The 23,158-nt window shown below is 44.1% G+C and overlaps 1 protein-coding gene across 1 annotated transcript in view; it reads right to left on the minus strand.

Moving 5' to 3' along the window:
* LOC139393667 (E3 ubiquitin-protein ligase RBBP6-like) overlaps positions 1–17,555 on the minus strand; it is a gene marked incomplete at its 3' end in the record, with an annotated part of 33,652 nt that extends 16,097 nt beyond the window's left edge. The window contains exons 1-6 of the mRNA XM_071142009.1: positions 17,031–17,555; positions 15,581–15,669; positions 13,411–13,507; positions 12,135–12,271; positions 11,341–11,450; positions 11,053–11,115 (exon numbers count right to left, since the gene is read on the minus strand). Coding sequence (XP_070998110.1) covers positions 11,053–11,115; positions 11,341–11,450; positions 12,135–12,271; positions 13,411–13,507; positions 15,581–15,618 — 445 coding nt within the window. The remainder of the gene's footprint in view (positions 1–11,052; positions 11,116–11,340; positions 11,451–12,134; positions 12,272–13,410; positions 13,508–15,580; positions 15,670–17,030) is intronic.
* Between the last annotated feature and the right edge of the window lie 5,603 nt (positions 17,556–23,158).

Here is a 23,158-nt window from a genome sequence, read left to right on the forward strand (position 1 = left end):
GTAGAGTGGTCAGGGGACTAGTTCATCACTAAATAAATGTTGTGTTGCTTCAGTAGAGTGGTCAGGGGACTAGTTCATCACTAAATAAATGTTGTGTTGCTTCAGTAGAGTGATCAGGGGACTAGCTTCAGTAGATCATCATCACTAAATAAATGTTGTGTTGCTTCAGTAGAGTGATCAGGGGACTAGTTCATCACTAAATAAATGTTGTGTTGCTTCAGTAGAGTGATCAGGGGACTAGTTCATCACTAAATAAATGTTGTGTTGCTTCAGTAGAGTGATCAGGGGACTAGTTCATCACTAAATAAATGTTGTGTTGCTTCAGTAGAGTGATCAGGGGACTAGTTCATCACTAAATAAATGTTGTGTTGCTTCAGTAGAGTGATCAGGGGACTAGTTCATCACTAAATAAATGTTGTGTTGCTTCAGTAGAGTGATCAGGGGACTAGTTCATCACTAAATAAATGTTGTGTTGCTTCAGTAGAGTGATCAGGGGACTAGTTCATCACTAAATAAATGTTGTGTTGCTTCAGTAGAGTGGTCAGGGGACTAGTTCATCACTAAATAAATGTTGTGTTGCTTCAGTAGAGTGATCAGGGGACTAGTTCATCACTAAATAAATGTTGTGTTGCTTCAGTAGAGTGATCAGGGGACTAGTTCATCACTAAATAAATGTTGTGTTGCTTCAGTAGAGTGATCAGGGGACTAGTTCATCACTAAATAAATGTTGTGTTGCTTCAGTAGAGTGATCAGGGGACTAGTTCATCACTAAATAAATGTTGTGTTGCTTCAGTAGAGTGATCAGGGGACTAGTTCATCACTAAATAAATGTTGTGTTGCTTCAGTAGAGTGATCAGGGGACTAGTTCATCACTAAATAAATGTTGTGTTGCTTCAGTAGAGTGATCAGGGGACTAGTTCATCACTAAATAAATGTTGTGTTGCTTCAGTAGAGTGATCAGGGGACTAGTTCACCACTAAATAAATGTTGTGTTGCTTCATCATCACTAAATAAATGTTGTGTTGCTTCAGTAGAGTGATCAGGGGACTAGTTCATCACTAAATAAATGTTGTGTTGCTTCAGTAGAGTGATCAGGGGACTAGTTCACCACTAAATAAATGTTGTGTTGCTTCAGTAGAGTGATCAGGGGACTAGTTCACCACTAAATAAATGTTGTGTTGCTTCAGTAGAGTGATCAGGGGACTAGTTCATCACTAAATAAATGTTGTGTTGCTTCAGTAGAGTGATCAGGGGACTAGTTCACCAGTGATCAGGGGACTAGTTCACCACTAAATAAATGTTGTGTTGCTTCAGTAGAGTGATCAGGGGACTAGTTCATCACTAAATAAATGTTGTGTTGCTTCAGTAGAGTGGTCAGGGGACTAGTTCATCACTAAATAAATGTTGTGTTGCTTCAGTAGAGTGATCAGGGGACTAGTTCATCACTAAATAAATGTTGTGTTGCTTCAGTAGAGTGATCAGGGGACTAGTTCATCACTAAATAAATGTTGTGTTGCTTCAGTAGAGTGATCAGGGGACTAAATAAAGCTTCATCAGGGGACTAGTTCATCACTAAATAAATGTTGTGTTGCTTCAGTAGAGTGATCAGGGGACTAGTTCATCACTAAATAAATGTTGTGTTGCTTCAGTAGAGTGATCAGGGGACTAGTTCATCACTAAATAAATGTTGTGTTGCTTCAGTAGAGTGATCAGGGGACTAGTTCATCATCATCACTAAATAAATGTTGTGTTGCTTCAGTAGAGTGATCAGGGGACTAGTTCACCACTAAATAAATGTTGTGTTGCTTCAGTAGAGTGATCAGGGGACTAGTTCATCACTAAATAAATGTTGTGTTGCTTCAGTAGAGTGATCAGGGGACTAGTTCATCACTAAATAAATGTTGTGTTGCTTCAGTAGAGTGATCAGGGGACTAGTTCATCACTAAATAAATGTTGTGTTGCTTCAGTAGAGTGATCAGGGGACTAGTTCATCACTAAATAAATGTTGTGTTGCTTCAGTAGAGTGATCAGGGGACTAGTTCATCACTAAATAAATGTTGTGTTGCTTCAGTAGAGTGATCAGGGGACTAGTTCATCACTAAATAAATGTTGTGTTGCTTCAGTAGAGTGATCAGGGGACTAGTTCATCACTAAATAAATGTTGTGTTGCTTCAGTAGAGTGATCAGGGGACTAGTTCATCACTAAATAAATGTTGTGTTGCTTCAGTAGAGTGGTCAGGGGACTAGTTCATCACTAAATAAATGTTGTGTTGCTTCAGTAGAGTGATCAGGGGACTAGTTCATCACTAAATAAATGTTGTGTTGCTTCAGTAGAGTGATCAGGGGACTAGTTCATCACTAAATAAATGTTGTGTTGCTTCAGTAGAGTGGTCAGGGGACTAGTTCATCACTAAATAAATGTTGTGTTGCTTCAGTAGAGTGATCAGGGGACTAGTTCATCACCACTAAATAAATGTTGTGTTGCTTCAGTAGAGTGATCAGGGGACTAGTTCACCACCACTAAATAAATGTTGTGTTGCTTCAGTAGAGTGATCAGGGGACTAGTTCATCACTAAATAAATGTTGTGTTGCTTCAGTAGAGTGATCAGGGGACTAGTTCATCACTAAATAAATGTTGTGTTGCTTCAGTAGAGTGGTCAGGGGACTAGTTCATCACTAAATAAATGTTGTGTTGCTTCAGTAGAGTGATCAGGGGACTAGTTCATCACCACTAAATAAATGTTGTGTTGCTTCAGTAGAGTGATCAGGGGACTAGTTCACCACCACTAAATAAATGTTGTGTTGCTTCAGTAGAGTGATCAGGGGACTAGTTCATCATCATCACTAAATAAATGTTGTGTTGCTTCAGTAGAGTGATCAGGGGACTAGTTCATCACTAAATAAATGTTGTGTTGCTTCAGTAGAGTGATCAGGGGACTAGTTCATCACTAAATAAATGTTGTGTTGCTTCAGTAGAGTGATCAGGGGACTAGTTCACCACTAAATAAATGTTGTGTTGCTTCAGTAGAGTGATCAGGGGACTAGTTCATCATCATCACTAAATAAATGTTGTGTTGCTTCAGTAGAGTGATCAGGGGACTAGTTCATCACTAAATAAATGTTGTGTTGCTTCAGTAGAGTGATCAGGGGACTAGTTCATCACTAAATAAATGTTGTGTTGCTTCAGTAGAGTGATCAGGGGACTAGTTCATCACTAAATAAATGTTGTGTTGCTTCAGTAGAGTGATCAGGGGACTAGTTCACCACTAAATAAATGTTGTGTTGCTTCAGTAGAGTGATCAGGGGACTAGTTCATCACTAAATAAATGTTGTGTTGCTTCAGTAGAGTGATCAGGGGACTAGTTCATCACTAAATAAATGTTGTGTTGCTTCAGTAGAGTGATCAGGGGACTAGTTCATCACTAAATAAATGTTGTGTTGCTTCAGTAGAGTGATCAGGGGACTAGTTCACCACCACTAAATAAATGTTGTGTTGCTTCAGTAGAGTGGTCAGGGGACTAGTTCACCACTAAATAAATGTTGTGTTGCTTCAGTAGAGTGATCAGGGGACTAGTTCATCACCACTAAATAAATGTTGTGTTGCTTCAGTAGAGTGATCAGGGGACTAGTTCACCACTAAATAAATGTTGTGTTGCTTCAGTAGAGTGGTCAGGGGACTAGTTCATCATCACTAAATAAATGTTGTGTTGCTTCAGTAGAGTGGTCAGGGGACTAGTTCATCACTAAATAAATGTTGTGTTGCTTCAGTAGAGTGATCAGGGGACTAGTTCATCACTAAATAAATGTTGTGTTGCTTCAGTAGAGTGGTCAGGGGACTAGTTCACCACCACTAAATAAATGTTGTGTTGCTTCAGTAGAGTGGTCAGGGGACTAGTTCACCACTAAATAAATGTTGTGTTGCTTCAGTAGAGTGATCAGGGGACTAGTTCATCACTAAATAAATGTTGTGTTGCTTCAGTAGAGTGATCAGGGGACTAGTTCATCATCACTAAATAAATGTTGTGTTGCTTCAGTAGAGTGATCAGGGGACTAGTTCATCATCACTAAATAAATGTTGTGTTTCTTCAGTAGAGTGATCAGGGGACTAGTTCATCACTAAATAAATGTTGTGTTGCTTCAGTAGAGTGATCAGGGGACTAGTTCATCACTAAATAAATGTTGTGTTGCTTCAGTAGAGTGGTCAGGGGACTAGTTCATCATCACTAAATAAATGTTGTGTTGCTTCAGTAGAGTGGTCAGGGGACTAGTTCATCACCACTAAATAAATGTTGTGTTGCTTCAGTAGAGTGATCAGGGGACTAGTTCACCACCACTAAATAAATGTTGTGTTGCTTCAGTAGAGTGGTCAGGGGACTAGTTCACCACTAAATAAATGTTGTGTTGCTTCAGTAGAGTGATCAGGGGACTAGTTCACCACTAAATAAATGTTGTGTTGCTTCAGTAGAGTGATCAGGGGACTAGTTCACCACTAAATAAATGTTGTGTTGCTTCAGTAGAGTGATCAGGGGACTAGTTCATCATCATCACTAAATAAATGTTGTGTTGCTTCAGTAGAGTGATCAGGGGACTAGTTCATCACTAAATAAATGTTGTGTTGCTTCAGTAGAGTGATCAGGGGACTAGTTCATCACTAAATAAATGTTGTGTTGCTTCAGTAGAGTGATCAGGGGACTAGTTCACCACTAAATAAATGTTGTGTTGCTTCAGTAGAGTGATCAGGGGACTAGTTCATCACTAAATAAATGTTGTGTTGCTTCAGTAGAGTGATCAGGGGACTAGTTCATCACTAAATAAATGTTGTGTTGCTTCAGTAGAGTGATCAGGGGACTAGTTCATCATCATCACTAAATAAATGTTGTGTTGCTTCAGTAGAGTGATCAGGGGACTAGTTCACCACTAAATAAATGTTGTGTTGCTTCAGTAGAGTGATCAGGGGACTAGTTCATCACTAAATAAATGTTGTGTTGCTTCAGTAGAGTGGTCAGGGGACTAGTTCATCACTAAATAAATGTTGTGTTGCTTCAGTAGAGTGGTCAGGGGACTAGTTCATCACCACTAAATAAATGTTGTGTTGCTTCAGTAGAGTGATCAGGGGACTAGTTCATCACTAAATAAATGTTGTGTTGCTTCAGTAGAGTGATCAGGGGACTAGTTCATCACTAAATAAATGTTGTGTTGCTTCAGTAGAGTGATCAGGGGACTAGTTCATCACTAAATAAATGTTGTTGCTTCAGTAGAGTGATCAGGGGACTAGTTCATCACTAAATAAATGTTGTGTTGCTTCAGTAGAGTGATCAGGGGACTAGTTCATCACTAAATAAATGTTGTGTTGCTTCAGTAGAGTGATCAGGGGACTAGTTCATCACCACTAAATAAATGTTGTGTTGCTTCAGTAGTGATCAGGGGACTAGTTCATCACTAAATAAATGTTTTTAAAACATTCAAACAGAAAATAGCTTTGTTTCCATGACAACAGAAGAGCAACACTATTCGGCTGGCAGCCACACAACTTAACTTACAATGAAAGAGCAAGGAACGTTTTGCGAAGGCCATCAGATGTCTTATTGGCAGAGAGAGATTTACAGTCAGCTACATTTCCTAATGTCTTTAAGTTAATCTTGCAAGATATTTCTGTTTTTAATTATTATAATTTTTTATGCTTGAAAAAGGCAGAATTCTGAACAAAATATAACCTAGAGATGGGAAATGCCCAAATATAGGCATGGGAAAGGCCCAAATATAGGCATGGGAAAGGCCCAAATATAGGCATGGGAAAGGCCCAAATATAGGCATGGGAAATGCCCAAATATAGGCATGGGAAATGCCCAAATATAGGCATGGGAAATGCCCAAATATAGGCATGGGAAATGCCCAAATATAGGCATGGGAAATGCCCAAATATAGGCATGGGAAATGCCCAAATATAGGCATGGGAAATGCCCAAATATAGGCATGGGAAATGCCCAAATATAGGCATGGGAAATGCCCAAATATAACCTAGGGATGGGAAATGCCCAAATATAGGCATGGGAAAGGCCAAATATAACCTAGGGATGGGAAATGGCCAAATATAACCTAGGCATGGGAAATGCCCAAATATAACCTAGGCATGGGAAATGCCCAAATATAACCTAGGCATGGGATATGCCCAAATATAACCTAGAGATGGGAAATGCCCAAATATAACCTAGAGATGGGAAATGCCCAAATATAACCTAGGCATGGGAAATGCCCAAATATAACCTAGGCATGGGAAATGCCCAAATATAACCTAGAGATGGGAAATGCCCAAATATAGGCATGGGAAATGCCCAAATATAACCTAGGCATGGGAAATGCCCAAATATAACCTAGAGATGGGAAATGCCCAAATATAGGCATGGGAAATGCCCAAATATAACCTAGGCATGGGAAATGCCCAAATATAGGCATGGGAAATGCCAAAATATAGGCATGGGAAATGCCCAAATATAGGAATGGGAAATACCCAAATATAACCTAGAGATGGGAAATGGCCAAATATAGGCATGGGAAAGGCCAAATATAACCTAGGGATGGGAAATGGCAAAATATAACCTAGGCATGGGAAATGCCCAAATATAACCTAGAGATGGGAAATGCCCAAATATAACCTAGAGATGGGAAATGGCCAAATATAACCTAGGCATGGGAAATGCCCAAATATAACCTAGGCATGGGAAATGCCCAAATATAACCTAGGCATGGGATATGCCCAAATATAACCTAGGCATGGGAAATGCCCAAATATAGGCATGGGAAATGCCCAAATATAGGCATGGGAAATGCCCAAATATAGGCATGGGAAAGGCCAAATATAACCTAGGGATGGGAAATGCCCAAATATAGGCATGGGAAAGGCCAAATATAACCTAGGGATGGGAAATGGCCAAATATAACCTAGGCATGGGAAATGCCCAAATATAACCTAGAGATGGGAAATGCCCAAATATAACCTAGAGATGGGAAATGCCCAAATATAACCTAGAGATGGGAAATGCCCAAATATAACCTAGGCATGGGAAATGCCCAAATATAACCTAGGCATGGGAAATGCCCAAATATAACCTAGGCATGGGAATTGCCCAAATATAACCTAGGCATGGGAATTGCCTAAATATAACCTAGAGATGGGAAATGCCCAAATATAACCTAGGCATGGGAAATGCCCAAATATAACCTAGGCATGGGAAATGCCCAAATATAGGCATGGGAAATGCCCAAATATAGGCATGGAAAATGCCCAAATATAGGCATGGGAAATGCCCAAATATAACCTAGAGATGGGAAATGCCCAAATATAACCTAGAGATGGGAAATGCCCAAATATAACCTAGAGATGGGAAATGCCCAAATATAACCTAGGCATGGGAAATGCCCAAATATAACCTAGGCATGGGAAATGCCCAAATATAACCTAGAGATGGGAAATGCCCAAATATAACCTAGGCATGGGAAATGCCCAAATATAGGCATGGGAAATGCCCAAATATAGACATGGGAAATGCCCAAATATAGACATGTGAAATGCCAATATAGGCATGGGAAATGCCCAAATATAACCTAGGCATGGGAAATGCCCAAATATAACCTAGAGATGGGAAATGCCCAAATATAACCTAGAGATGGGAAATGCCCAAATATAACCTAGAGATGGGAAATGCCCAAATATAACCTAGGGATGGGAAATGCCCAAATATAGGCATGGGAAAGGCCAAATATAACCTAGGGATGGGAAATGGCCAAATATAACCTAGGGATGGGAAATGGCCAAATATAACCTAGGCATGGGAAATGCCCAAATATAACCTAGAGATGGGAAATGCCCAAATATAACCTAGAGATGGGAAATGCCCAAATATAACCTAGAGATGGGAAATGCCCAAATATAACCTAGAGATGGGAAATGCCCAAATATAACCTAGGCATGGGAAATGCCCAAATATAACCTAGAGATGGGAAATGCCCAAATATAGGCATGGGAAATGCCCAAATATAACCTAGGCATGGGAAATGCCCAAATATAACCTAGAGATGGGAAATGCCCAAATATAGGCATGGGAAATGCCCAAATATAGGCATGGGAAATGCCCAAATATAACCTAGGCATGGGAAATGCCCAAATATAGGCATGGGAAATGCCAAAATATAGGCATGGGAAATGCCCAAATATAGGCATGGGAAATGCCCAAATATAGGCATGGGAAATGCCCAAATATAACCTAGAGATGGGAAATGGCCAAATATAACCTAGAGATGGGAAATGGCCAAATATAACCTAGAGATGGGAAATGGCCAAATATAACCTAGAGATGGGAAATGCCCAAATATAACCTAGAGATGGGAAATGCCCAAATATAACCTAGAGATGGGAAATGCCCAAATATAGGCATGGGAAAGGCCAAATATAACCTAGGGATGGGAAATGGCCAAATATAACCTAGAAATGGGAAATGCCCAAATATAACCTAGGGATGGGAAATGCCCAAATATAACCTAGAGATGGGAAATGCCCAAATATAACCTAGAGATGGGAAATGCCCAAATATAGGCATGGGAAATGCCCAAATATAACCTAGGGATGGGAAATGCCCAAATATAACCTAGAGATGGGAAATGCCCAAATATAACCTAGGCATGGGAAATGCCATGGGCCTCACGATACGATCGCGATACTTAGGCGCCGATGCCACGTGTTTTAGGATTCAATACTGCGATGTTATTGTGATTTCGATGTTCCAGACATATTGGTCACCACATGTCTGCTGCTATCGAAAAAGGAAGATAAAAGAGTTAGTTTCACAAAGACAATGCTAACTAGCATTAGCGCAATGACTGGAAGTCTACAGGAACAGCTAGCATGCCATCTGTTCATCCCACTCTGGGGAAGTGGGGCCCTGGGTCACCGGTTTGACTGGGCGGGGGGGTTGGGTCACCGGTTTGTCTGGGCGAGGTGGGGGGGGGGACCTGGACCAGCTGTGTGTGTGTGTTAACTCACAGTCGTCAGGTTGTTACAGCCGTGTGTGTGTGTGTGTTAACTCACAGTCGTCAGGTTGTTACAGCCGTGTGTGTGTGTGTTAACTCACAGTCGTCAGGTTGTTACAGCCGTGTGTGTGTGTGTGCTAACTCACAGTCGTCAGGTTGTTACAGCCGTGTGTGTGTGTGTTAACTCACAGTCGTCAGGTTGTTACAGCCGTGTGTGTGTGTGTTAACTCACAGTCGTCAGGTTGTTACAGCCGTGTGTGTGTGTGTGTTAACTCACAGTCGTCAGGTTGTTACAGCCGTGTGTGTGTGTTAACTCACAGTCGTCAGGTTGTTACAGCCGTGCGTGTGTGTGTTAACTCACAGTCGTCAGGTTGTTACAGCCGTGTGTGTGTGTGTGTGTTAACTCACAGTCGTCAGGTTGTTACAGCCGTGTGTGTGTGTGTGTTAACTCACAGTCGTCAGGTTGTTACAGCCGTGTGTGTGTGTTAACTCACAGTCGTCAGGTTGTTACAGCCGTGTGTGTGTGTGTTAACTCACAGTCGTCAGGTTGTTACAGCCGTGTGTGTGTGTGTGTGTTAACTCACAGTCGTCAGGTTGTTACAGCCGTATGTGTGTGTGTGTTAACTCACAGTCGTCAGGTTGTTACAGCCGTGTGTGTGTGTGTTAACTCACAGTCGTCAGGTTGTTACAGCCGTGTGTGTGTGTGTGTTAACTCACAGTCGTCAGGTTGTTACAGCCGTATGTGTGTGTGTGTTAACTCACAGTCGTCAGGTTGTTACAGCCGTGTGTGTGTGTGTGTGTGTTAACTCACAGTCGTCAGGTTGTTACAGCCGTGTGTGTGTGTGTGTGTGTTAACTCACAGTCGTCAGGTTGTTACAGCCGTGTGTGTGTGTGTGTGTTAACTCACAGTCGTCAGGTTGTTACAGCCGTGTGTGTGTGTGTGTGTTAACTCACAGTCGTCAGGTTGTTACAGCCGTGTGTGTGTGTGTGTGTTAACTCACAGTCGTCAGGTTGTTACAGCCGTGTGTGTGTGTGTGCTAACTCACAGTCGTCAGGTTGTTACAGCCGTGTGTGTGTGTGTGCTAACTCACAGTCGTCAGGTTGTTACAGCCGTGTGTGTGTGTGTGCTAACTCACAGTCGTCAGGTTGTTACAGCCGTGTGTGTGTGTGTGTGCTAACTCACAGTCGTCAGGTTGTTACAGCCGTGTGTGTGTGTGTGTGTGTTAACTCACAGTCGTCAGGTTGTTACAGCCGTGTGTGTGTGTGTGCTAACTCACAGTCGTCAGGTTGTTACAGCCGTGTGTGTGTGTGTGTGTGTTAACTCACAGTCGTCAGGTTGTTACAGCCGTGTGTGTGTGTGTTAACTCACAGTCGTCAGGTTGTTACAGCCGTGTGTGTGTGTGTTAACTCACAGTCGTCAGGTTGTTACAGCCGTGTGTGTGTGTGCTAACTCACAGTCGTCAGGTTGTTACAGCCGTGTGTGTGTGTGTTAACTCACAGTCGTCAGGTTGTTACAGCCGTGTGTGTGTGTGTTAACTCACAGTCGTCAGGTTGTTACAGCCGTGTGTGTGTGTGTGTGTGTTAACTCACAGTCGTCAGGTTGTTACAGCCGTGTGTGTGTTAACTCACAGTCGTCAGGTTGTTACAGCCGTGTGTGTGTGTGTGTGTTAACTCACAGTCGTCAGGTTGTTACAGCCGTGTGTGTGTGTGTGCTAACTCACAGTCGTCAGGTTGTTACAGCCGTGTGTGTGTGTGTGCTAACTCACAGTCGTCAGGTTGTTACAGCCGTGTGTGTGTGTGTGTTAACTCACAGTCGTCAGGTTGTTACAGCCGTGTGTGTGTGTTAACTCACAGTCGTCAGGTTGTTACAGCCGTGTGTGTGTGTGTGCTAACTCACAGTCGTCAGGTTGTTACAGCCGTGTGTGTGTGTGCGCTAACTCACAGTCGTCAGGTTGTTACAGCCGTGTGTGTGTGTGTGCTAACTCACAGTCGTCAGGTTGTTACAGCCGTGTGTGTGTGTTAACTCACAGTCGTCGCAGTAGGAGTTACCACAGCAGGGTATGACCACAGCATCACTCATCAGGTCGTTACCTGGAACAGATGAGCAGACAGACAAAGTGATTCAAAGACATTTTAACAACAAGTCTCTGCTCAGATGTACATTTTTTTTGGGGGGGGTGTTTGACAAAATAAATCTTCTAGTTAAATTAAACCAATAAATAAATTGTATAATTAAAGTGTAATAATAATAATAATAATGATAATGATAATGATAATAATAATAATGATAATAATAATAATGAATGCGTTAATTACAGATGGGGCAGAGCAGCTCATCAGGGATTGGATCAGCCTCATCTTCAGACGATGACGCTTCACGAGGAACAAAGGGGGGACGTTCCTTCTTACCCAGAGCATAGGCCTCCCTGCAACACATTATATTACTCTACAGTCTCTCCTTCCTACCCAGAACACGAAAACACAAAATGAGCACAGAGAGACAGAGACACAGAGAGAGACAGAGACACAGAGACACAGAGACAGAGAGAGAGAGACACAGAGAGACACAGAGAGACACAGAGAGAGAGACACAGAGAGAGAGACACAGAGAGAGAGACACAGAGAGAGAGACACAGAGAGAGAGACACAGAGACAGAGAGACAGAGACAGAGAGACAGAGACACACAGAGACAGAGACACACAGAGACAGAGACACACAGAGACAGAGACACACAGAGACAGAGACACACAGAGACAGAGACACACAGAGACAGAGACACAGAGAGACAGACACAGAGAGAGAGACACAGAGAGAGACACACAGAGAGAGACACAGAGAGAGAGACACAGAGAGAGACACAGAGAGAGACACAGAGAGAGACACAGAGAGAGAGAGAGACACAGAGAGAGAGAGAGACACAGAGAGAGAGAGAGACACAGAGAGAGAGAGAGACACACAGAGAGACACAGAGACAGAGACACACAGAGAGACAGAGAGAGACACAGAGAGAGAGAGAGACACAGAGAGAGAGAGAGACACACAGAGAGACACAGAGACAGAGAGACACAGAGAGACAGAGAGAGACACAGAGAGGGCGTGTGGTACATACGCGTCTATAGCAGGAATAGCATATTCTCCAGTGCTGGTCAACATGGCTCCTTTAGTTCCTGGTTCAGCCTTCACCATAAAGCTCTGAGGGATTCCCTTACTGGTCCTGATTGGCTTAGGAGCCTCTACGCTCTTATCCTACAACACAGATACCATATGTCATGTTATGTAGTGTATATGTCATGTTATGTAGTGTATATGTAGGGATGCCCTTACTGGTCCTGATTGGCTTAGGAGCCTCTACGCTCTTATCCTACAACACAGATACCATATGTAATGTTATGTAGTGTATATGTCATGTTATGTAGTGTATATGTAGGGATGCCCTTACTGGTCCTGACTGGCTTAGGAGCCTCTACGCTCTTATCCTACAACACAGATACCATATGTCATGTTATGTAGTGTATATGTCATGTTATGTAGTGTATATGTAGGGATGCCCTTACTGGTCCTGATTGGCTTAGGAGCCTCTACGCTCTTATCCTACAACACAGATACCATATGTCATGTTATGTAGTGTATATGTCATGTTATGTAGTGTATATGTAGGGATTCCCTCACTGGTCCTGACTGGCTTAGGAGCCTCTACGCTCTTATCCTACAACACAGATACCATATGTCATGTTATGTAGTGTATATGTCATGTTATGTAGTGTATTATGCAGTGTTGTGCAGTGTAGTGTTGTGTAGTGTAGTGTTGTGTAGTGTATATGTAGTGTTGTGTAGTGCAGTGTAGTGTTGTGTATATGTAGTGTTGTGTAGTGTAGTGTAGTGTTGTGTAGTGTAGTGTAGTGTTGTGTAGTGTAGTGTAGTGTAGTGTATATGTAGTGTTGTGTAGTGTAGTGTTGTGTAGTGTATATGTAGTGTTGTGTAGTGCTGTGTAGTGTAGTGTTGTGCAGTGTAGTGCAGTGTAGTGTTGTGTAGTGTTGTGTAGTGTATATGTAGTGTTGTGTAGTGCTGTGTAGTGCAGTGTAGTGCAGTGTAGTGTTGTGTAGTGTTGTGTAGTGTTGTGTAGTGTATATGTAGTGTATATGTAGTGTTGTGTAGTGCTGTGTAGTGTAGTGTTGTGTAGTGCAGTGTAGTGCAGTGTAGTGCAGTGTAGTGTAGTGTTGTGTAGTGTATATGTAGTGTTGTGTAGTGCTGTGTAGTGCTGTGTAGTGTAGTGTTGTGTAGTGTAGTGTTGTGTAGTGTATATGTAGTGTTGTGTAGTGCTGTGTAGTGCTGTGTAGTGTAGTGTAGTGTTATGTAGTGCTGTGTAGTGTTATGTAGTGTCGTACCATCTGCATGGGGCAGTGTTTGATGTAGTGTCCGTTCTTGCCACAGCGATAGCAGGTGTAATGTGCAGGAGGCGGTCCTATGGCCTTCTTAGAGTAACTGAGGAGGAGAGACACAGAAAAAAAACACATTGCTCACGGACTCAACCTTTTTCACCAAGTAGACCGGAATACTGGGTCGATTCCAAAACAACCGAAGAGCGTTGAAGCGTGAGGCTAAACTTGTCCCCGTTTTTTACGTCTTTTACGTCCCGTAGCTTCCCGCGTTGAAGCGTGAGGCTAAACTTGTCTCCGTTTTTTTGGTCCCGTAGCTTCCCGCGTTGAAGCATGAAGTGTACGCGTACACAGAAACTCTGTGACAGAGAGCATCATCTTGCATCACCCCATCATCTACGGTTCACGCTGCCACGGAGTCTCAAGTTTAAACATTAGACTACAGTTCACTGAAACAGCAGAGGTGTGGAGTCCACGCTCGAGTCACACAATTTGATGACTTGAGACGCGACTCGATAGAAAATAAAAACAACTTGAGACTTGACTTGAACTGTACTTTGACTTGAGATTGAGGACTAGAATTTGGCCAGGTTATGAGTAACATTTTGTCACTAAATTGTGATGTCATTATGGGGTATTGTGATGTCATTATGGGGTATTGTGATGTCATTATGGGGTATTGCGATGTCATTATGGGGTATTGCGATGTCATTATGGGGTATTGTGATGTCATTATGGGGTATTGTGATGTCATTATGGGGTATTGTGATGTCATTATGGGGTATTGTGTGTAGATTGATGAGGGGGGGGGACAATGTAATCCATTTTAAAATAAGGCTGTAACGGAACATAAATGTGGAAAAAGGTCGGGGGGGGTCTGAAAACTTTCCGAAAGCACTGTATAACATATCTTTAGATGGTTCTTGAATAAAACGTGTGATTTGACAGATGCCAGAGAACGCTACCTGCCGGAGTGCATTGCGCCAACTGTAAAGTTTGGTGGAGGAGGAATAATGGCCTGGGGCTGTTTTTCATGGTTCGGGCCCCTTAGTTCCAGTGAAGGGAAATCTTAACGCTACAGCATACAATGACATTCTACAAGATTCTGTGCTTCCAACTTTTTGGCAACAGTTTGAGGCCTTTCCTGTTTCAGCATGACAACACCCCCCCCACGCACAGAGCGAGGTCCATACAGAAATGTTTTGTCGAGATCGGTATGGAAGAACTTGACTGGCTTGCACAGAGCCCTGCCCTCAACCCTATCAAACACCTTTGGGAGGAATTAGTACTCCCAACTGTGAGACAGGTCTAACCACCCAACAGTCTGACCTTTCTAATGCTTGTGGCTGAATGGAAGCAAGTCCCCTGCAGCAATGTTCCAACATCTAGTGGAAAGCCTTGCCAGAAGAGTGGAGGCTGTTATAGCAGCCATGTTCCAACATCTAGTGGAAAGCCTTGCCAGAAGAGTAGAGGCTGTTATAGCAGCCATGTTCCAACATCTAGTGGAAAGCCTTTCCAGAAGAGTAGAGGCTGTTATAGCAGCAATGTTCCAACATCTAGTGGAAAGCCTTCCCAGAAGAGTAGAGGCTGTTATAGCAGCCATGTTCCAACATCTAGTGGAAAGCCTTTCCAGAAGAGTGGAGGCTGTTATAGCAGCAATGTTCCAACATCTAGTGGAAAGCCTTTCCAGAAGAGTGGAGGCTGTTATAGCAGCAATGTTCCAACATCTAGTGGAAAGCCTTCCCAGAAGAGTGGAGGCTGTTATAGCAGCCATGTTCCAACATCTAGTGGAAATCCTTCCCAGAAGAGTAGAGGCTGTTATAGCAGTAAAGGGGGGGTCCAACTCCATATTAATGCCCATGATTTTGCAATGAGATGTTCGAGGAACAGGTGTCCACATACTTTTGGTCATGTAGTGTATCTTTATGAGCTGGATTGCCTGTCTTTGCAATTCGTTTATTTTAGTTTGCTCCCGTTAGCATATTTAGCTAGACGCCTCCATGGAAATTCTCTATCAGTTGTACTAATTTTGTTAGCATTCTGGTAATAGACACCCAATGGGATTTTTGTTGTTGCATTTTCAGCACCAAGACATTAATACTGTAAATCCTCTCTGGGATGAGAAGGACGGCGTGATCACGCGGATACCGCCCAACCCTGCTGTGTGTGTTACACTCACTGTATGGGGTCATATTCACTGTTGGACTGGGACATCATGGCTCTGATCTTGTCATCCTCTGACGCATTGGCCTCCGCTAGGTTGGCAGTCTGAAGAGAAAGGGAGGAATGGGAGGAGAGGGGGGAGAGGGGGAGGAGTATGGGAGAGAGGAATGAGGAGAGGGATGAGGAGGAGTATGGGAGAGAGGAATGAGGAGAGGGATGAGGAGTATGGGAGAGAGGAATGAGGAGGGATGAGGAGAGGAATGAGGAGAGGAATGAGGAGAGGGATGAGGAGGAGTATGGGCGAGAGGAATGAGGAGAGGGATGAGGAGGAGTATGGGCGAGAGGAATGAGGAGAGGGATGAGGAGGAGTATGGGCGAGAGGAATGAGGAGAGGGATGAGGAGGAGTATGGGCGAGAGGAATGAGGAGAGGGATGAGGAGGAGTATGGGCGAGAGGAATGAGGAGAGGGATGAGGAGGAGTATGGGCGAGAGGAATGAGGAGAGGGATGAGGAGGAGTATGGGCGAGAGGAATGAGGAGAGGAATGAGGAGGAGTATGGGCGAGAGGAATGAGAGGGATGAGGAGAGGAATGAGGAGAGGAATGAGGAGAGGAATGAGGAGAGGAATGAGGAGAGAGGAATGAGGAGAGAGGAATGAGGAGAGGAATGAGGAGAGAGGAATGAGGAGAGGAATGAGGAGAGAGGAATGAGGAGAGGAATGAGGAGAGAGGAATGAGGAGAGGAATGAGGAATGAGGAAAGGGATGAGGAGAGAGGAATGAGGAAAGGGATGAGGAGAGGAATGAGGAGTATGGGCGAGAGGAATGAGGAGAGGGATGAGGAGTATGGGGGAGAGGAATGAGGAGAGGGATGAGGAGTATGGGGGAGAGGAATGAGGAGAGGGATGAGGAGTATGGGGGAGAGGAATGAGGAGAGGGATGAGGAGTATGGGGGAGAGGAATGAGGAGAGGGGGAGGAGGAGTATGGGGGAGAGGAATGAGGAGAGGGGGAGGAGTATGGGCGAGAGGAATGAGGAGAGGAATGAGGAGAGGGATGAGGAGAGGAATGAGGAGAGGAATGAGGAGAGAGGAATGAGGAGAGAGGAATGAGGAGAGAGGAATGAGGAGAGAGGAATGAGGAGAGAGGAATGAGGAGAGAGGAATGAGGAGAGAGGAATGAGGAGAGAGGAATGAGGAGAGAGGAATGAGGAAAGGGATGAGGAATGAGGAAAGGGATGAGGAGAGAGGAATGAGGAAAGGGATGAGGAGAGAGGAATGAGGAAAGGGATGAGGAGAGAGGAATGAGGAGAGGGATGAGGAGAGGGGAATGGAGTTAGAGGAAGATGCCAAGAGTTAAGGTGATAATCAATTTACATTTTAAATTTATGCCTCAAATTGAGTTGAAATTAAATGAACCCCAACCTGATTCCCAAAGACCAAAAACACACACACAGAGAGAGAGACAGTACCTTAGAGAGCTGGGCCAGGGAGACGGACGGTGAAGAGTCAGTCTGAAGGAGAAGAGCAACATTAAGACAGAGCAGAGTCAAGGTCTGCCTGGGAGCAGACACGGGCTCAAATCTAGATGACACGGCTTCTTCCCGTCTCCTTCTGAAAAGACACTGGAGGAGGAGAAGATACCATCCACCGGTCTTTTGAGGAGGAGACAGGAGATAGGAGGTGAGGAATCAAGGACACACAGTAGATTGATCACCCCTATTCCACAGCCAGAGAGGCAGATCATATACATCCAGTCAACTCATATCACTACTACAGTGTGACAGTTACACCAATGTTATGGTTCAGTAGTTCTGACCAGAAGACCATCAGGAACACCATGGTGGAGGGGGTCAGAGTTTCCCCACTCTAAAACACTGATCTGGGCGCAGTTCTTCATCTCCAAGTGAATGGTTATGGTAAGGATTTGGTGGCAGGGAAGCTGATCCTAGATCTGTTCCTAGGGGACGAACGCAGCAGAGCCTGACCATTTCCTCACCGTCCGTCCTTCTCCAATACGACGTGAGGAGGAACCGCGAAACACTGAGATTCACACAGGAACTGGTGCTGGGGGGGATACAGCCTGGCTAGCTACACTAGTAGTAGATGGTGCTACAGCCTGGCTAGCTATAATAGTAGTAGATGGTGCTACAGCCTGGCTAGCTACATTAGTAGTAGATGGTGCTACAGCCTGGCTAGCTACATTAGTAGTAGATGGTGCTACAGCCTGGCTAGCTATATTAGTAGTAGATGGTGCTACAGCCTGGCTAGCTATATTAGTAGTAGATGGTGCTACAGCCTGGCTAGCTATATTAGTAGTAGATGGTATTACAGTCTGGCTAGCTATATTAGTAGTAGTTGGTATTACAGTCTGGCTAGCTACACTAGTAGTAGATGGTGCTACAGCCTGGCTAGCTATAATAGTAGTAGATGGTGCTACAGCCTGGCTAGCTACATTAGTAGTAGATGGTGCTACAGCCTGGCTAGCTACATTAGTAGTAGATGGTGCTACAGCCTGGCTAGCTATATTAGTAGTAGATGGTGCTACAGCCTGGCTAGCTATATTAGTAGTAGATGGTGCTACAGCCTGGCTAGCTATATTAGTAGTAGATGGTATTACAGTCTGGCTAGCTATATTAGTAGTAGTTGGTATTACAGTCTGGCTAGCTACACTAGTAGTAGATGGTGCTACAGCCTGGCTAGCTACATTAGTAGTAGATGATGCTACAGCCTGGCTAGCTATATTAGTAGTAGATGGTGCTACAGCCTGGCTAGCTATATTAGTAGTAGATGATGCTACAGCCTGGCTAGCTATATTAGTAGTAGATGGTGCTACAGCCTGGCTAGCTACACTAGTAGTAGATGGTGCTACAGCCTGGCTAGCTATATTAGTAGTAGATGATGCTACAGCCTGGCTAGCTATATTAGTAGTAGATGGTGCTACAGCCTGGCTAGCTACACTAGTAGTAGATGGTGCTACAGCCTGGCTAGCTACATTAGTAGTAGATGATGCTACAGCCTGGCTAGCTACACTAGTAGTAGATGGTGCTACAGCCTGGCTAGCTACATTAGTAGTAGATGGTGCTACAGCCTGGCTAGCTATAATAGTAGTAGATGGTGCTACAGCCTGGCTAGCTATAATAGTAGTAGTTGGTATTACAGTCTGGCTAGCTATATTAGTAGTAGATGGTGCTACAGCCTGGCAAGCTACACTAGTAGTAGATGGTGCTACAGCCTGGCTAGCTATATTTGGTGCTACAGCCTGGCTAGCTATATTAGTAGTAGATGGTATTACAGCCTGGCTAGCTACACTAGTAGTAGATGGTGCTACAGCCTGGCTAGCTACACTAGTAGTAGATGATTTTACAGCCTGGCTAGCTACACTAGTAGTAGATGGTACTACAGCCTGGCTAGCTACACTAGTAGTAGATGGTGCTACAGCCTGGCTAGCTACACTAGTAGTAGATGGTGCTACAGCCTGGCTAGCTATATTAGTAGTAGATGGTGCTACAGCCTGGCTAGCTACACTAGTAGTAGATGGTGCTACAGCCTGGCTAGCTACATTAGTAGTAGATGGTGCTACAGCCTGGCTAGCTATAATAGTAGTAGTTGGTATTACAGTCTGGCTAGCTATATTAGTAGTAGATGGTGCTACAGCCTGGCAAGCTACACTAGTAGTAGATGGTGCTACAGCCTGGCTAGCTATATTTGGTGCTACAGCCTGGCTAGCTATATTAGTAGTAGATGGTATTACAGCCTGGCTAGCTACACTAGTAGTAGATGGTGCTACAGCCTGGCTAGCTACACTAGTAGTAGATGCTATTACAGCCTGGCTAGCTACACTAGTAGTAGATGGTGCTACAGCCTGGCTAGCTACACTAGTAGTAGATGGTGCTACAGCCTGGCTAGCTATATTACTGGTTGATGGTGCTACAGCCTGGCTAGCTACACTAGTAGTAGATGGTGCTACAGCCTGGCTAGCTACACTAGTAGTAGATGGTGCTACAGCCTGGCTAGCTACACTAGTAGTAGTAGTTGGTACGATAGCCTGGCTAGCTACACCAGTAGTAGTAGTTGATATTACAGCCTGGCTAGCTACACCAGTAGTAGTAGTTGGTACTACAGCCTGGCTAGCTACACTAGTAGCAGTTGGTATTACAGCCTGGCTAGCTACACTAGTAGTAGATGGTGCTACAGCCTGGCTAGCTACATTATTAGTAGGTACTACAGCCTGGCTAGCTACATTATTAGTAGGTACTACAGCCTGTCTAGCTACATCAATAGTAGTTGGTACTACAGCCTGGCTAGCTACACTAGTAGTAGTAGTTGGTACTATAGCCTGGCTAGCTACACCAGTAGTAGTAGTAGTTGATATTACAGCCTGGCTAGCTACACTAGTAGTAGTAGCAGTTGATATTATAGCCTGGCTAGCTACACCAGTAGTAGTAGTTGGTACTACAGCCTGGCTAGCTACACTAGTAGTAGTTGGTATTACAGCCTGGCTAGCTATATTAGTAGTAGATGATGCTACAGCCTGGCTAGCTATATTAGTAGTAGATGGTGCTACAGCCTGGCTAGCTACACTAGTAGTAGATGGTGCTACAGCCTGGCTAGCTACATTAGTAGTAGATGATGCTACAGCCTGGCTAGCTACACTAGTAGTAGATGGTGCTACAGCCTGGCTAGCTACATTAGTAGTAGATGGTGCTACAGCCTGGCTAGCTATAATAGTAGTAGATGGTGCTACAGCCTGGCTAGCTATAATAGTAGTAGTTGGTATTACAGTCTGGCTAGCTATATTAGTAGTAGATGGTGCTACAGCCTGGCAAGCTACACTAGTAGTAGATGGTGCTACAGCCTGGCTAGCTATATTTGGTGCTACAGCCTGGCTAGCTACACTAGTAGTAGATGGTATTACAGCCTGGCTAGCTACACTAGTAGTAGATGGTGCTACAGCCTGGCTAGCTACACTAGTAGTAGATGATTTTACAGCCTGGCTAGCTACACTAGTAGTAGATGGTACTACAGCCTGGCTAGCTACACTAGTAGTAGATGGTGCTACAGCCTGGCTAGCTACACTAGTAGTAGATGGTGCTACAGCCTGGCTAGCTATATTAGTAGTAGATGGTGCTACAGCCTGGCTAGCTACACTAGTAGTAGATGGTGCTACAGCCTGGCTAGCTACATTAGTAGTAGATGGTGCTACAGCCTGGCTAGCTATAATAGTAGTAGTTGGTATTACAGTCTGGCTAGCTATATTAGTAGTAGATGGTGCTACAGCCTGGCAAGCTACACTAGTAGTAGATGGTGCTACAGCCTGGCTAGCTATATTTGGTGCTACAGCCTGGCTAGCTATATTAGTAGTAGATGGTATTACAGCCTGGCTAGCTACACTAGTAGTAGATGGTGCTACAGCCTGGCTAGCTACACTAGTAGTAGATGCTATTACAGCCTGGCTAGCTACACTAGTAGTAGATGGTGCTACAGCCTGGCTAGCTACACTAGTAGTAGATGGTGCTACAGCCTGGCTAGCTACACTAGTAGTAGATGGTGCTACAGCCTGGCTAGCTACACTAGTAGTAGTAGTTGGTACGATAGCCTGGCTAGCTACACCAGTAGTAGTAGTTGATATTACAGCCTGGCTAGCTACACCAGTAGTAGTAGTTGGTACTACAGCCTGGCTAGCTACACTAGTAGCAGTTGGTATTACAGCCTGGCTAGCTACACTAGTAGTAGATGGTGCTACAGCCTGGCTAGCTACATTATTAGTAGGTACTACAGCCTGGCTAGCTACATTATTAGTAGGTACTACAGCCTGTCTAGCTACATCAATAGTAGTTGGTACTACAGCCTGGCTAGCTACACTAGTAGTAGTAGTTGGTACTATAGCCTGGCTAGCTACACCAGTAGTAGTAGTAGTTGATATTACAGCCTGGCTAGCTACACTAGTAGTAGTAGCAGTTGATATTATAGCCTGGCTAGCTACACCAGTAGTAGTAGTTGGTACTACAGCCTGGCTAGCTACACTAGTAGTAGTTGGTATTACAGCCTGGCTAGCTACACTAGTAGTAGATGGTGCTACAGCCTGGCTAGCTACATTATTAGTAGGTACTACAGCCTGGCTAGCTATATAAATAGTAGTAGTTGGTATTACAGCCTGGCTAGCTACACTAGTAGTAGTAGTAGTTGGTACTACAGCCTGGCTAGCTAAACCAGTAGTAGTTGGTACAACAGCCTGGCTAGCTACATCAGTAGTAGTTGGTACAACAGCCAGGCTAGCTACACCAGTAGTAATAGTTGGTTCTACAGCCTGGCTAGCTACACCAGTAGTAGTAGTTGGTTCTACAGCCTGGCTAGCTACACCAGCAGTAGTAGTTGGTACTACAGCCTGGCTAGCTACACCACTAGTAGTAGTTGGTACTACAGCATGGCTAGTTATATTAGTAGTAGACGGTGCTACAGCCTGGCTAGCTACACTAGTAGTAGATGGTGCTACAGCCTGGCTAGCTATATTAGTAGTAGATGGTGCTACAGCCTGGCTAGCTATATTAGTAGTAGTTGGTACTACAGCCTGGCTAGCTATATTAGTGGTAGTTGGTACTACAGCCTGGCTAGCTATATTAGTAGTAGTTGGTACTACAGCCTGGCTAGCTACACTAGTAGTAGATGGTGCTACAGCCTGGCTAGCTACACTAGTAGTAGATGGTGCTACAGCCTGGCTAGCTATATTAGTAGTAGTTGGTACTACAGCCTGGCTAGCTCCACTAGTAGTAGTCGGTACTTCCGCCTGGCTAGCTACACCAGTAGTAGTAGTTGGTATAACAGCCTGGCTAGCTACATTAATAGTAGGTATTACAGCAGAGTTTGCTACACCAGTAGTAGTAGTCGGTACTTCCGCCTGGCTAGCTACACCAGTAGTAGTAGTTGGTATAACAGCCTGGCTAGCTACATTAATAGTAGGTATTACAGCAGTTTGCTACACCAGTAGTAGTAGGAATTACAGCCTGGCTAAGTACATCACTAATGGTAGTAGTAGTCGGTGGTGGTATTTACAGCTGCGCTAGCTACATTTGTAGCTGTAGTTGGTATTACTACCTAGACCAGCCTAGCTTGTTTACTAATACTGGTGTAGCAAGCCCCTGCTAGCTACACCAGTATTAGTAATAATAGCTGTTGTTGTGGCCCTTTACTACACTATGAGCTAACAGGATTAAGTCCATGGCTAGGTACAGGATTAAGTCCAGAGCTAGGTAACAGACTGAGCTAACAGGATTAAGCCCAGAGCTAGGTAACAGACTGAGCTAACAGGATTAAGCCCAGAGCTAGGTAACAGACTGAGCTAACAGGATTAAGTCCAGTAGCTAGGTAACAGACCGAGCTAACAGGATTAAGCCCAGAGCTAGGTAACAGACTGAGCTAACAGGATTAAGTCCAGTAGCTAGGTAACAGACTGAGCTAACAGGATTAAGTCCAGTAGCTAGGTAACAGACTGAGCTAACAGGATTAAGCCCAGAGCTAGGTAACAGACTGAGCTAACAGGATTAAGTCCAGAGCTAGGTAACAGACTGAGCTAACAGGATTAAGCCCAGAGCTAGGTAAC

The sequence above is a fragment of the Oncorhynchus clarkii genome, unplaced genomic scaffold (assembly GCF_045791955.1).
Source record: "Oncorhynchus clarkii lewisi isolate Uvic-CL-2024 unplaced genomic scaffold, UVic_Ocla_1.0 unplaced_contig_464_pilon_pilon, whole genome shotgun sequence".
In the NCBI taxonomy this organism is placed as follows: domain Eukaryota; kingdom Metazoa; phylum Chordata; class Actinopteri; order Salmoniformes; family Salmonidae; genus Oncorhynchus; species Oncorhynchus clarkii.